We start from the raw sequence: 14,173 nt of genomic DNA, 5'->3' as shown, positions 1-14,173 counted from the left end.
TGGTTTATTTTATGTATTCCGGTGGTTAAGATAGAAATATCACTTAATTGAAACCGATTATTCACTGTTTCAAAAAAGGTAAAAATTAACAGTGAAAATTATCGATAAGTTTCACTGTTTCACTGAGGTTGACGTTGTTTTTCATGTCATGGCGTCATTATTTTAGCGTAATTCTCAAGTTTAAATACAACAATAATCATTTGTAAGCATAAACTTAAAAGAACATTCATTGGGTTCATTAGAATATCGACTTTAATTCACCCGTGGTCATATAAAAAAAACATGTATTTTGATCACTCGTGAATTAAAATCGACATTCCACTAAATCCAACAAATATCCTCTATGCATTAGTTGATGTTGAATAAACGCTTCTATAATTGCTCCAATCGTATCATTTATATGAAAGTGAATCGTTAAATCGCAGCTTCTTAAACAAAGAGAGAAGATCTACATCAATTCTTTCATTCCCCAAAATATGTACCTGTGTGCTTTCGCAGACGTTTCGGAGAGCACTGCAGTCGCGACTGCTATAAACAACGGAAATCGCAGCGATCAGCGCTCTACCAACGTCACGGGGTTGGTTCCGAACACGAACTACCGGTTCAAGGTGCGCGCCGTGAACGCCTTTGGTCGTGGATCAGAGAGTAGCAGACCTTCCGGTTCGCAATTCATACACTCTACTATGAATTAAAGATGTTATTATATTCAAGATACAATAACATGACTTAATTGTTTTTTAATATAAAAAATTTGAGCTGTTAGTTAATTAATAGCCATATTTGTCAATAATACATACAGATTTTTGCAAACAATTTGGTATACCGATCTTTATTTTTTATTACTTTAAAGAATGTCTAAAAAGTAGATTTACATTTATATGCTTTTTGAGATGTGAAGTGTCAATAAATCAACGGTTTATCAAGTTTTCACATAAATCCTTGACTTAAAGTGACTATAAAATCCAGTGTTATACATTAGCATTTAAAGTTAATACATACTTATAACATATAACTTATGCATGTACGTACATGTCCTGCTATTCCAGTGTACATTCACACGCCTTCAGCGCCCCCGTACCGCGCCCCGAACAATCTGGGAGGAGGGGACGGCAAAGTGGGGACACTCAACATGTCATGGACGGTAAGTGGGCACACTCAACATGTCATGGGCGGTAAGTAGGCACACTCAACATGTCATGGACGGTAAGTGGGCACGCTCAACATGTCATGGGCGGTAAGTGGGCACACTCAACATATCATGGACGGTAAGTAGGCACACTCAACATATCATGGACGGTAAGTAGGCACACTCAACATATCATGGACGGTAAATAGGCACTCTCAACATATCATGGACGGTAAGTAGGCACTCTCAACATATCATGGACAGTAAGCAGGAACACACAACATGTCATGGACGGTAAGTAGGCACACTCAACATATCATGGGCGGTAAGCAGGCACACTCAACATATCATGGACGGTAAGTAGACACTCTCAACATAGCATGGACGGTAAGTAGGTACTCTCAACATATCATGGACGGTAAGTAGGCACTCTCAACATATCATGGACGGTAAGCAGGCACACTCAACATATCATGGACGGTAAGTAGGAACTCTCAACATGTCATGGGCGGTAAGCAGGCACACTTAACATATCATGGGCGGTAAGCAAGCACACTCAACATATCATGGACGGTAAGTAGGCACACTCAACATATCATGGGCGGTAAGCAGGCACACTCAACATATCATGTACGGTAAATAGGCACTCTCAACATATCATGGACGGTAAGTAGGCACTCTCAACATATCATGGACAGTAAGCAGGAACACTCAACATGTCATGGACGGTAAGTAAGCACACTCAACATATCATGGGCGGTAAGCAGGCACACTCAACATATCATGGACGGTAAGTAGGCACTCTCAACATATCATGGACGGTAAGTAGGCACTCTCAACATATCATGGACGGTAAGCAGGCACACTCAACATGTCATGGGCGGTAAGTGGGCACACTCAACAAATCATGGGCGGTAAGCAGGCACACTCAACATATCATGGACGGTAAGCAGGCACACTCAACATGTCATGGACGGTAAGTAGGCACACTCAACATGTCATGGACGGTAAGTAGGCACACTCAACATGTCATGGGCGGTAAGTGGGCACTCTCAACATATCATAGGCGGTAAGCAGGCACACTCAACATGTCATGGACGGTAAGTGGGCACACTCAACATGTCATGGGCGGTAAGTAGGCACACTCAACATATCATGGACGGTAAGTGGGCACACTCAACATATCATGGGCGGTAAGCAGGCACACTCAACATATCATGGGCGGTAAGAAGGCACTCTCAACATGTCAAGGCCGGTAAGCAGGCACACTCAACATATCATGGACGGTAAGTGAGCACACTCAACATGTCATGGACGGTAAGTGGGCACACTCAACATGTCATGGACGGTAAGTAGGCACACTCAATATGTCATGGACGGTAAGTGGGGACACTCAACATGTCATGGGCGGTAAGCAGGCACACTCAACATGTCATGGACGGTAAGTAGGCACACTCAACATATCATGGGCGATAAGCAAGCACACTCAACATGTCATGGACGGTAAGTACGCACTCTCAACATATCATGGATGGTAAGTAGGCACTCTCAACATATCATGGACGGTAAGTAGGCACACTCAACATATCAATGGCGGTAAGCAGGCACTCTCAACATATCATGGACGGTAAGTGGGCACTCTCAAAATATCATGTACAGTAAGCAGGCACACTCAACATGTCATGGACGGTAAGTGGGCACACTCAATATGTCATGGACGGTAATTAGGCACACTCAACATTTCATGGACGGTAAGTGGGGACACAGAACATGTCATGGACGGTAAGTAGGCACACTCAACAAGTCATGGACGGTAAATGAGCACACTCAACATATCATGGACGGTAAGTAGGCTGACTCAACATATCATGGACGGTAAGTAGGCACACTCAACATGGCATGGGCGGTAAGCAGGCACACTCAACATATCATGGACGGTAAGTAGGCAATCTCAACATATCATGGACTGTAAAAAGGAACACTCAACAAATCATGGACAGTAAGTAGGCACTCTCAACATATCATGGACGTGGTTCTTGTACGTGCTCAGTGTATAGCACCGATACACGCGAGAATTACCCGGGTTTCATACCAGTACATCTCTAGTTGGTTGGGAAACACTTGAAGCATTTCTGAAATTTCCAGTGCCCCAGCCAGGAATTGAACTAGGGACCTCTGGAATGGTAGACCATCCATATTAACCTGGCGAAACATAACAACACTCGAGTGCTTATTCTTTTTGTATTACATATATGCACGTTTTACGAGTTGCCATGTATAGTTTTCATAATGTAACATGCTGTATTTTCAGCCAATCCCCGAGTCGGAACATTGTGGCCCAGGACTGGGTTACACACTGTACTGGAAACGTCAGAGCACGCGAGAACGATACGACTGGCACAAGGTAAGCAGGCGACACTCCAACACCCATAACTCGATGATAGTTAAGATGGCGTTAAGGTTGAAAGATCGTCTTTACAAACTTTATAATGCTCGTGTCATTTCTGTTCGCGATTAAGCAATACAACAGTTGAATGTATATGACGACTATGCAGTTTTTGGCTTGGTTACACGCATTGGTTAATCATTGTGACTATACCCATTTTTCAATTAATCTAAGATGGATTATCATAATGCGTGAATATTGATGTCTTCTATACAATGTGTTAGAAGAAATGATGCATCAAGCCTACCACTGATAGCGTGATAACATATCTGACATTGGATGCAATGCGCATGGCCATTACTGGTATGTCCTTTGGGCGATAGATCCATTGTATATATATACTGCATCACGGTTGACTCGCGGTACTTGAGGGATATGCATGTTCGTCTAGAAACCATCTTCATATATCTGATAAATGATTTAAAAGACACACATATTTGAATTAACTTCATTGGATATTTGCCTTTTTATGACGAAAATCCTTCAATTTTAAGTAAACGAAAACAACACCGTTGTCCGCCATTGTTTTTTTTCGGCGGGTTAATCCGCGGTAAATAGGCTAAACAGCACAAATATCAATTAAACATGAATAAACAAAGATCTGCCTAACCAAAAATCAATAACGTATATAACCATTTAAATATGTGCAATTAAAGACATCAAATAAAATAATATAATAATTATTTTAAAGCAGCGTCTAATTTTCATTTTAAATATTCACATTATGTAACATTTTCATGTATTCTTCGGCACAATGAGGACACCTGAAGAAGCTATTCCGCCTCAAGAAACTTACATCAGTGCAGTAACCTAGATGTACCCATTGCGTACACACAGCACATTTACCCCATTAAAAACTAAACATCCTTCCTGAATTCAGGTGGACTACTTTTCTGGCACACATAGCAAACGTCATCACTAGCTGTGTCCCTTTCAAAAGTTGACTCTGACCGTAAATCAAGTGGCAGTGGCCGCCCCGGTTTTGCTAACATATCAGATGTAGATGGCTGTGGTGCCTGCTGTTTTGTTTGGCCTTAGCTGGTCTTACCACCTGTTGGGCCTTGAAGTCCCTCTTTACTTGTGGTCGGCGCAGCGAATCAACTTTCGCCTCAGTGTTAAGATTCCTGACTATCTTTACTGGTGGAAGAAATTTATTCTCAGGATGCTGCATAAATTGTGTAATTTGTCTAGCGTTTCAAAACAATATTGCAGTGTTGGTTTCAGTCCTTGTTGCTGCCACCACTTCAGAGACCGGGTCGCTTTCATCAATGTCCTCATTTGGGTACATATATGCTGAGGCTGTATGGACATCAGTAATGGCGCTATGCCAGATTTCCCAATGCTGATTTAATGTTTTCTGTGCAGAATGCCTCAGTGAAGGGCTGTTTCGTAAATGACGCCATGCTGCATGCTCTACAGTACATTTACATTCCATAAATTACTTAATACCGTGCACGCACCATCATGTTAAGATTACGTTAATCATATCATATTGCATAAGTTGGATTATATACAATGGTACATGTCATCAACCACTCACGCTTAATCCCCGTACATGGCGTTTTACGACATTCGCTGCATCTGGTAATAATTATGTTGTGAGTGAATTTCATCTTCGCTTCGTCATGTCTTCACGTTGTTTATAAAAAATGATTTGATACGTACATACTATTTATAAAATGCAATGATCGTATCTATACTACCTGATACAAAACACCACATGCACGTGTCATTTATGACGTAATACCGACTACACTACATCCAATGCACACCTTTTTAATGCAAAAATACACTACATATATGACGTACTTGTTTATTCGTGACGTCATAACGCTGTGAGTTTGTCTTACATCTTGCTGCAGGTCGTGCTCCTCGGTCACGTGGGCATGTACTCGGCGCTGGTGGGGGCGGAGAACTACTACCTCGGGTATGACGTCATGGTGGGCGTCTTCAACGACCTTGGCGCCGGACCTAACTCCAGCGTCGTCACCGTCTTCTCCGCTATGGGCAGTAAGAGAACTAACATGAATGCTGTGTTAGCTTTCATTACATATTATATATTTTATCCCTTCAAGATTCATGGCGGGGCTTTTAAGTTCCGTTTTGCCCGCGTTTTTATTGGGTATATGCAAATGAAGGCATAAGTCAAAAATGCTTTATACGTGATTTATTCCCATATTCAGGTGTTTGTGTCATATGGGTCTATTGGTTGCTAAAAAACGTCGAGAGTCAATTAAGCCGTTATAGTTGTGGAGGTTTATTTTAACATATATAACAAAATGTATAAATGAGAACCATTACTCTCTATTACTTATTATACAATAAATTCGATTGTTAGATATTAAAGTTTATATTCAAATTAGTTGTTGTTGTTCAGTGCCGGATATCGTACCTAAGATTACAAGCGTCAGCGGAGTGAACCTGTCGAGCGTTCTGGTTAGTTGGGTCCCTATTCCGGACGACAGGGAGCACATCAAGGGCCGCATTGGAGGCTACACGGTCAGTACAGTGCTTTGATCGCTTTATAAAACCTCTACATGAGGGGTATGGCCCGGGCACTCCGCCCCCTCCCTTCTCACAATAAAATATCCCACAAACATTGAACATCTTTCAGTAGGAGATAAGAAGGTGGAAATTGTATCCAGGATCCAAAATTCGTCCTAATATTTTAAAATCTAGTATAAGTGAATAAGAAAGAAGTGATGTGTCCTCCGAGTCCGTATATTATGCTGCCATAGGCGCGGAAGCATCTCTTAAATTTCAAAATACACACGCACTATACATTTAATGTACAATTTACATTAAAGGGGCCGTCCAACAGATTTTGGGATGTATTGAAGCTTGTCATTAAATGCTTTATATTGATAAATTTAAACATTTGAACTAAAAATCTCTAGCAAAAAAACAAGAATACAATTTTAAAAAAGTAAAAAAAGTAACCCTCAACAGGGCTCGAACCACTGACCCCTGTAGTCCTGGAGTAAAAAGTCTTCCGCCTAGACCATTCGACCATCCATGCTCATGCTTAGAGCGGGTGTATTTTTTACCTATATAAGCTATCCTTGTAGTATCCCAAAATAAAACGACAGCAACAGAAATTTTCAAATTAATCAATCGTTTCGCGTCGCACGACGCTTTGTAATGTTCAGGTTTTCAAATCATAAAAAGATGCATGTAATATATATTTAAGAGCATGGTAAATGGTCAGTATTATCTTTTCCTCAAAAATATCCTAACTTAAACGAAAATTTGCGAATCTGAAACAATTACTTTTTCAATTTTGTCAATTTACCAAAACGTGCAATCTGTTGGACGGCCCCTTTTTCCAGAACTGCTTTCAGAACATAAAGATCTCGCCTTCCTAATTGCAGAAAACACAGCATTTGATTCACTTCAATGTCTTAAGGAAAAAAAAAACGCGACGTGTTAGAACGTATTTCATTTTATAGCTCGCCAACTTAAACACGGACCTTTATTTTTTCAATTGACCTTTTCACAGAATGACAAAATGACAACTTTCACGAAATGGCCCATAGGTTCCGAAAAGACGTTTCATCAGGGTCTGCGCTGTTTGCTTGAAGGATTTCTGTAAGAAATATTCTAAAAATAGAAATAAATATACCAGACATCCCCAATTTTGGAAATAACTTGATCCAATTTAGAAGGATGGGAAAGTCCACTAGGCATAAATGGGTTAATCGAGTCGAAAATAGGAAGCAGTTCAGTACATGATATATCAGGTTTATTGTGGCACGTCTTAACAACAATTGGAAAACCATTGAAAAAAAAACATGAATTTGTGTGTTCTAAGGAGATCCCATCACTGTAAACTACCTTTATATTTGCGACCATTTGCCTCCGAATGTTATTCATGTCACATTAAAGAATACACAACACATTAAGTGGTTGATACTGTCTGGCAACAAAATAAGTAACCAAGATATACAGATGTATACATGAAACATGTGACATGAAGTTGGACGACCCCCGTCCAACACAACGTCCAACAATGCTCAAAAACGGAATAAATTAATAATAAAAACCAATACGAAATGCCGAAATATTCTTGAAACTCTTGAAGATCTAAACTGGCTTCTTTGTTGGTCCGAAAAAGGCTGCGTTATAGGTTACATACGGATAAATTTCAACTGTAGCTATCTTTCAGTGCTTTGATCAGCCTTTACACGTTAGGCGTATTGATTGCACCCAATTATTATAAAAATGTGCTCAATATAAATAACTTTATCGTACCTATAAAGTACTATTTTTATATAAGCATATAATTATGTACATTTTGTATTTAAAAAAAGAAATAACACATAATGTTGTACAACTTACTTTAGTAAAAAGGTAAACATCGATACCAATGCCAATTAAATTGTTTTTAAAAATATAGTAGTGTGTGTTCAACAATAACGGCTTTGTTGTTGAAGACAATTGTTTTTTAAAACCGAAATACGTTAAGTGCCTGATTGCGACGGATACCATGGCCTCACTGATACGTGTTATCCTCTCAAGATTCAGTACTACTGGAACAACCTAGGGTGCAGCCCGTTAAAAGGATGTGCGGTCACCAACCTGCGCAATCGGAACATCTATGGCCAGGCGAGCGAGGTGCTACTGATTGACTTGGAAATAAACTCCGAGTTCTTCTTCCGCTTGCAAGTGTTCAATTCCGCCGGAAGGGGTCCAAAGGGGGAATCGCGTCGAGGGGAAACAGCCAACAACGGTATGAGTGTTCATATCCCATTGGACAGTAGTTATCTTTTCGTGTATTTAAGTACGAATTTGAAAACATTTCTTCGATGAGCAATTGTTCATGGTGTATACATGTTCCGGGCTATATCAAAAATTTGCAAGCTATAAACATGTGCTTATACTAGTAAATTTAAACACAACCAGTTAAATATTTTTATGAAAGTACAAATAAAATACCTACCTGTCTAAGTCAACGTTCGCGGTATATGCAGATGTTCGCTGATATACAGACTTTGTGAAACATTTACATATGAAACGTATTTTAATGGACAGTTTTTTAATAATATTAGTTGTCTCTTGTTATAATTTTATAATAATGGTGTTTGTTTCAAGCGCCCATAAACTACCCCCGATTTGTCACGGTGACGTCAAATGGTCCCAATAGCGTCCTGGTCACGTGGCAGGGGATCATGACGACAAAGAATGAGGAAATTATTACGGGATACAAGGTACATGAAGGATTATGCAGTACAACATATTGACACAAGTCTCGTAGTGGTTTTTAATACTATTATAATGAATTTCCCCACATCAAAACCCGGTGCATTTCAACTTATATATCTAATTTTGTTATCAAGGGAAGTATAAAAACAGTAAAACAAATCATTTGACCATCCATAAGGCTCCTTCTGCAGAATAGAGTATTTTGTCTCTGACAATCACCACTACTATGAGCCAGATAACTTAGCCTTACTGAAGTGTTCAATCTTCATAGGAAACTCTATTTAACACTTGTGTGTACACTTTTATTTTTATACAGTATAGCACACGTACAGAAACAAAAGAATGCTAAAGGCATTTATTAAACAATTTAAAAAATGAACAAAAAATGAATAAATAAAAAATAATGCAGTCCTATTTAAAGTCTCAATAACTACATAAAGTTCAGTGATCATGGTAAGTGTTATCTGCTTGTTTGTCGATGTTGCTGATTCTATAACTTCGCTAATAGCGCTGATACTGTATCTCTCTGTGGCACCTCTTGCTAGGTAAAATGGTGGCTTGTGCAGTCGGATATCCGGCACGCCAACGAGACGACAACGGAACTGCTGGATACCTCGGCGGTGCTAAATCGCCTCCAGCAGGAGAGCGTCTACCAGCTCAGGGTGCTGGGAGTCAGCGCCGGCGGTGACGGGGCCATGAGCGACTCGGTGTTCTTCACTTTAAAAGGTAAGACATATTAATGCCGAGTCAAGTATTTAATAATCGATGAATAGTTCGATACTTAATCAACAATTAATTGTTTATGTATGATGTGACGTATAATTCAATAGGTGTTTACTGACTAGTTTTGTTTGAGGGGGCATGATCCAGATCGACCCGGCCACAACCGAAATCTGCTACGAAGGCGTGTCCTGTGGAGCAGTACCACTCTGCCTAGGGGCGGACATACTGACACTGATGCTGATAACAATCCTCGTGATGCGGCGACTGGTCACGCCCTAAGGAATGGCACAAACAATGCTGCTCATAGATTTAACTTGTGCAATGTGAACAAGGCAGTAACACAGTTTATTTGCAGTTGACAATTCCTGCCTAGATAGAAAACTTAGACATGCATTCAATTAACTAGTCTGATATGAACTTGACAACGATTTCTGACGTAGCTGGTTTATCGTCGGTTCTTTATTGTTTATTGCATTAAAATGATACCTTATGCATGTATTTAAAAGCATCTATGTCTTAAATTGTCCATACTAGTCTGACTTGTTATTCTAAACGATCTTCATATTTCTGACATGTTGGAAGCCTGAAAAATCTTCGTCTTTATTTTTAATTTTTATAATTTAGTAGCAAAGTAATTTAAAAATGCACATAATAATCGTTTTATGTTCATCTTATTATTATCAGTTTATTTGCCTGATATTAGAGGAAACCTCCTAACTTCGACAATGCTATTATATACTTGAGGTCATCTTTTTGATATTTTTGTTTTGGATTTCCAAGGACAGTCGTTGTCGAAAATTCTATTGCCGATTATAACGTTGTCGAGTATCACGTTGAAGCAAGCGATATTGTGTGTTTGAATAAAACAAATAACGGTTACGAGAAATTGCCGGGAAAAAACTGGGCTTTATACACTTTGTCATGATGGTATATGTTTTTTATAATTTGCCATGACACGTTTATTATTCCAATAATAAGTATTGTTTTAAACATTCTTTTACAATACACCAAACCGTAGTATATGTATATGTCATATTGATTGAAAGTCCTGTGTAAATGTCATTTACTTATGAAACGATACTTTATTTATAAGAATAAGCATTATAGACGATGTACTTATGTATAAGTCTTAATAAACTGTCTGTTATGTTCTGTTTTTTTCTCGGACGATATATGCTTTTATTTTGGGGATGTTTTTCATTCATGGTTTCGACCTCCGCGCAGAGATACGACTGGAACCAGCATTGTATGTGAGAGCACGGAAACAACTCTGATTCTAAAGGCTTCTTTGCTTATTAGCGAGTGTAAATAAAACAAAGGTCACTTTTGCGCATGCGCAACGGAATAGGTCCGGAATGGTTAAAATTGAAAATTAAAAAAAGGTTCTGTAAACACCAAAATAAAGTGATACTTGATACATTTATTTAATAATGAAGATGATTACAAAATAAGTGACAAGTCGATAGTTATTTAAAAATTAATAGCAATAAATCAGAACATAAATTAAAAGTTATTTTTTTAAAAGACTTGAAAAAATTGACGTGTTAAATGGTTCACTATTGACGTTATGAAATAATTTCAACAAAGCACTACAATGCACTTAGTTCAACGTCGTAGCGACTTTCACAGGGCTTTGTCAAATGTCGTCTGTTTTAATACAAGACAGCTCAATCTTTGAATAGCAATATATGTGCGCTGAAAGGAGGGATAGTGTTTCGCATGCGCACTTAATTTCATTTCCTCAGAGAGCGGTCGCATGTTTTAATTACGTTTTTTGAAGACCAATACAACTTTCTTAATAATGAAAGCACTTACCTGAATAACAAACGAAAAGCGGTTATGAAATAGGAATACTTCTACAAAAAGTCCGGAAAACACTCAAATCATGAAAATACTGGCAGACCAGTAAAATCCTTGTATCGTGTTTCACTTGCATCCTATGGGACTTGTTCACACATGTTAGCATGTCTTGAAGTTTGTCATTCAATGCTTCGAATTGATAAATGTAAATATAGACTTGAAGTTTCGTCGAAATGACTTTATTTTTTCCATTTAAAGACCGTTGCTTATACAAGCTGTAATTAAGTGTTTGAATAGATTTTCTTAATCTGAAAACGCATTCTGTCGATCTTGGATTCCAACTGTACATTCGGCGACTTTCAAAATTGGAACGCGATTAAAGGCCGATGGACCGACAAAACGGGTGTAATGTCGCTGGTTACCAGTCATATTTTCCGAAGGTAGTGCAACATGATCAGTTTTCCTTATTCCACGTATTCAGCTGCGAAAAAAGAAAGCGACCGTGAAAAAAAGTATTTATATAACGTTTATTTAAGTAAATGACAAACGCCCGTGTCAACACGCGCGATTACAAGTTAGATGACGTTTACCATTTTATGTTGATGTCTTTAGTGTTACTCGTCTTTTAGGCGGATATTTCTTGATAACAGATTTTTCGTTAGACCATTTGTATATAAATTAAGTTCACTAATGGGATTTGTTAACTCAGATGTTTAAGAAATGTTACAAAATATAAAAAATGTGCGCTTACAATGAAACAGTATTTCAACGTGTTAAATTCTTCCTATGCATGCCACTGTACCTGTACATACCGTATTTTAATTGTTGCATTTGATTTCTGTTCAAACAAGATTCGAGTGTATTTGCAAACATTGCTGTCTAGCTTATGTACTCTTAAATTTTCTTAAATAAATTTCTTGTTTACGGTCCATACACTGTGTATGGACCGTAGACAAGAAATTTATTTAAGAAAATTTAAGAGTCATTGTTGCTTAATATTGTTTTTTAATATTATTATCATTAATATTTAACAAAAAAATTTATTACATGAACAATGTTATTCTTTTCAGAGCCGGGACCTTGCGTCCTCCCCAATGTTTGGAGGTTATCTACGCCCCTGTCACAATCAAATATCTTATGTCAACTATTAATAACTATGAATAATATACAGGTAAAAATGAAATGTATTAAATTTGCATAAGTAAAACCGATTATCTAGTCCATCTTTTTTCCCAGTATTACACCGACTAATGGCCGCCTGAGCCTTACAGTCGTCACAATGTCTCGTAAACGTGTTGATTTTGTCAACATTTTCATTATCTCGGAGAATTGTGGGCTGGTCAATGAGGTATGAACGCATCACCACTTGAGATAAAATCATGACACATGTATGCAAAATATTGAATAATTGCTATAGTGGAAAACGTGTAAGAGGACTGCACAGGCTAATCTGGGACGAAACTATACGCACATGCATTAAACCCCCTTTTCACAGAGCACGGCTTAAATGTTGACTTATGATTCGTGTGTATCAAATCTGAGTTGACTTATGATTCGTGTGTATCAAATCTGAGTTGACTTATGATTCGTGTGTATCAAATCTGAAGCCTGTATTTTGCAAGCTGTCGCACCAGTTTGTTTTGCTTTGAAAGACTTCTACGTTTTAACATGTACCCGGCATCAATGTAATTTAACGCTTAATATGCTGCCTTTGTAAATTTTCATAAGCTTGTTGATATATTTTGTTTCAAGAAATAATTGTGTCACTGTTACACATTAAAACAGAATGCACGTAGCCTTTCGATATTAACCAGTTTAACATATCTTAGAACGATTTTTTTTCCAGCTTTTTACTTTTACATTTTGAAGCTATCGTATTGCATTTATCTATGGTAATATTGCCGAAAATGTAAAAGCTCGGTCACGGAAAGCGCAAACGATCCCGGCATTCATCATCCTTAATAAAATAACCAGCGAAATGCATGCTAAAAGTAGTTATGACGGACCGGATAAATGGTAGAAAAGACTCTTGAGTCTTGAGTATAAACATGACTTTTATCATTCGTCACTTAAATAAATACTCTTTCAAAAAGTATATTTTAACGTCAAATCGTCTCGTAAACGTGTTGGTTTTGTCAACATCTTTATTATCTCGGTGAAACATGGGCTGGTCAGTGAGTTATCGAACATCAACAATTAAGATAATATCATGACACTTGAAGATAATATTATGGCAATATAGCTAATTGTTATCCAAACAGAACATTATCTTATATCAATTGACAATAGATCATATAATCAGTATAAACAGTTGGAGAGGAAATGGCAGTATTGGTGGTAGTCTTAGTTGTTCTGAAAACATTAGACTACTACTGCTACATGTACTACTACATGTACTACTACATGTACTACTACTACTACTACTACTACTACTACAACTACTACTACTACTACTACTACTACTACTACTACTACTACTACTATTACTACTACTACTTCTACTACTATTACTACTACTACTACTACTACTACTACTACTACTACTACTACTACTACTACTACTACTACTACTACTACTACTACTACTACTACTACTACTATTACTACTACTACTACTACTACTAGTACTACTACTACTACTACTTCTACTACTACTACTACTACTACTACTACTACTACTACTACTACTACTACTACTACTACTACTACTACTACTACTACTACTTCTACTACTTCTACTACTACTACTTCTACTACTACTACTACTACTACTACTACTACTACTACTACTACTACTACTACTACTACTACTACTACTACTACTACTACTACTACTACTACTACTACTGCTGCTACTACTACTACTACTACAACTA

General features: G+C 38.0%; 1 protein-coding gene across 1 annotated transcript in view; it reads left to right on the top strand.

Annotated features, from left to right (window-relative positions):
- The window catches only part of LOC127840670 (contactin-3-like), a 29,795-nt gene extending 20,019 nt beyond the window's left edge, over positions 1-9,776 (top strand). Inside the window, exons 16-24 of the mRNA XM_052369082.1 lie at positions 499-645; positions 1,047-1,141; positions 3,438-3,530; positions 5,435-5,582; positions 5,950-6,071; positions 8,091-8,301; positions 8,664-8,779; positions 9,320-9,500; positions 9,631-9,776. Coding sequence (XP_052225042.1) covers positions 499-645; positions 1,047-1,141; positions 3,438-3,530; positions 5,435-5,582; positions 5,950-6,071; positions 8,091-8,301; positions 8,664-8,779; positions 9,320-9,500; positions 9,631-9,776 — 1,259 coding nt within the window. The remainder of the gene's footprint in view (positions 1-498; positions 646-1,046; positions 1,142-3,437; positions 3,531-5,434; positions 5,583-5,949; positions 6,072-8,090; positions 8,302-8,663; positions 8,780-9,319; positions 9,501-9,630) is intronic.
- Positions 9,777-14,173: the final 4,397 nt, after the last annotated feature.

Source organism: Dreissena polymorpha, chromosome 8 (genome assembly GCF_020536995.1).
Source record: "Dreissena polymorpha isolate Duluth1 chromosome 8, UMN_Dpol_1.0, whole genome shotgun sequence".
Lineage (NCBI taxonomy): Eukaryota > Metazoa > Mollusca > Bivalvia > Myida > Dreissenidae > Dreissena > Dreissena polymorpha.
Note: the sequence above shows the minus strand (reverse complement) of the source record. Positions and strands in the feature narration are given on the sequence as shown.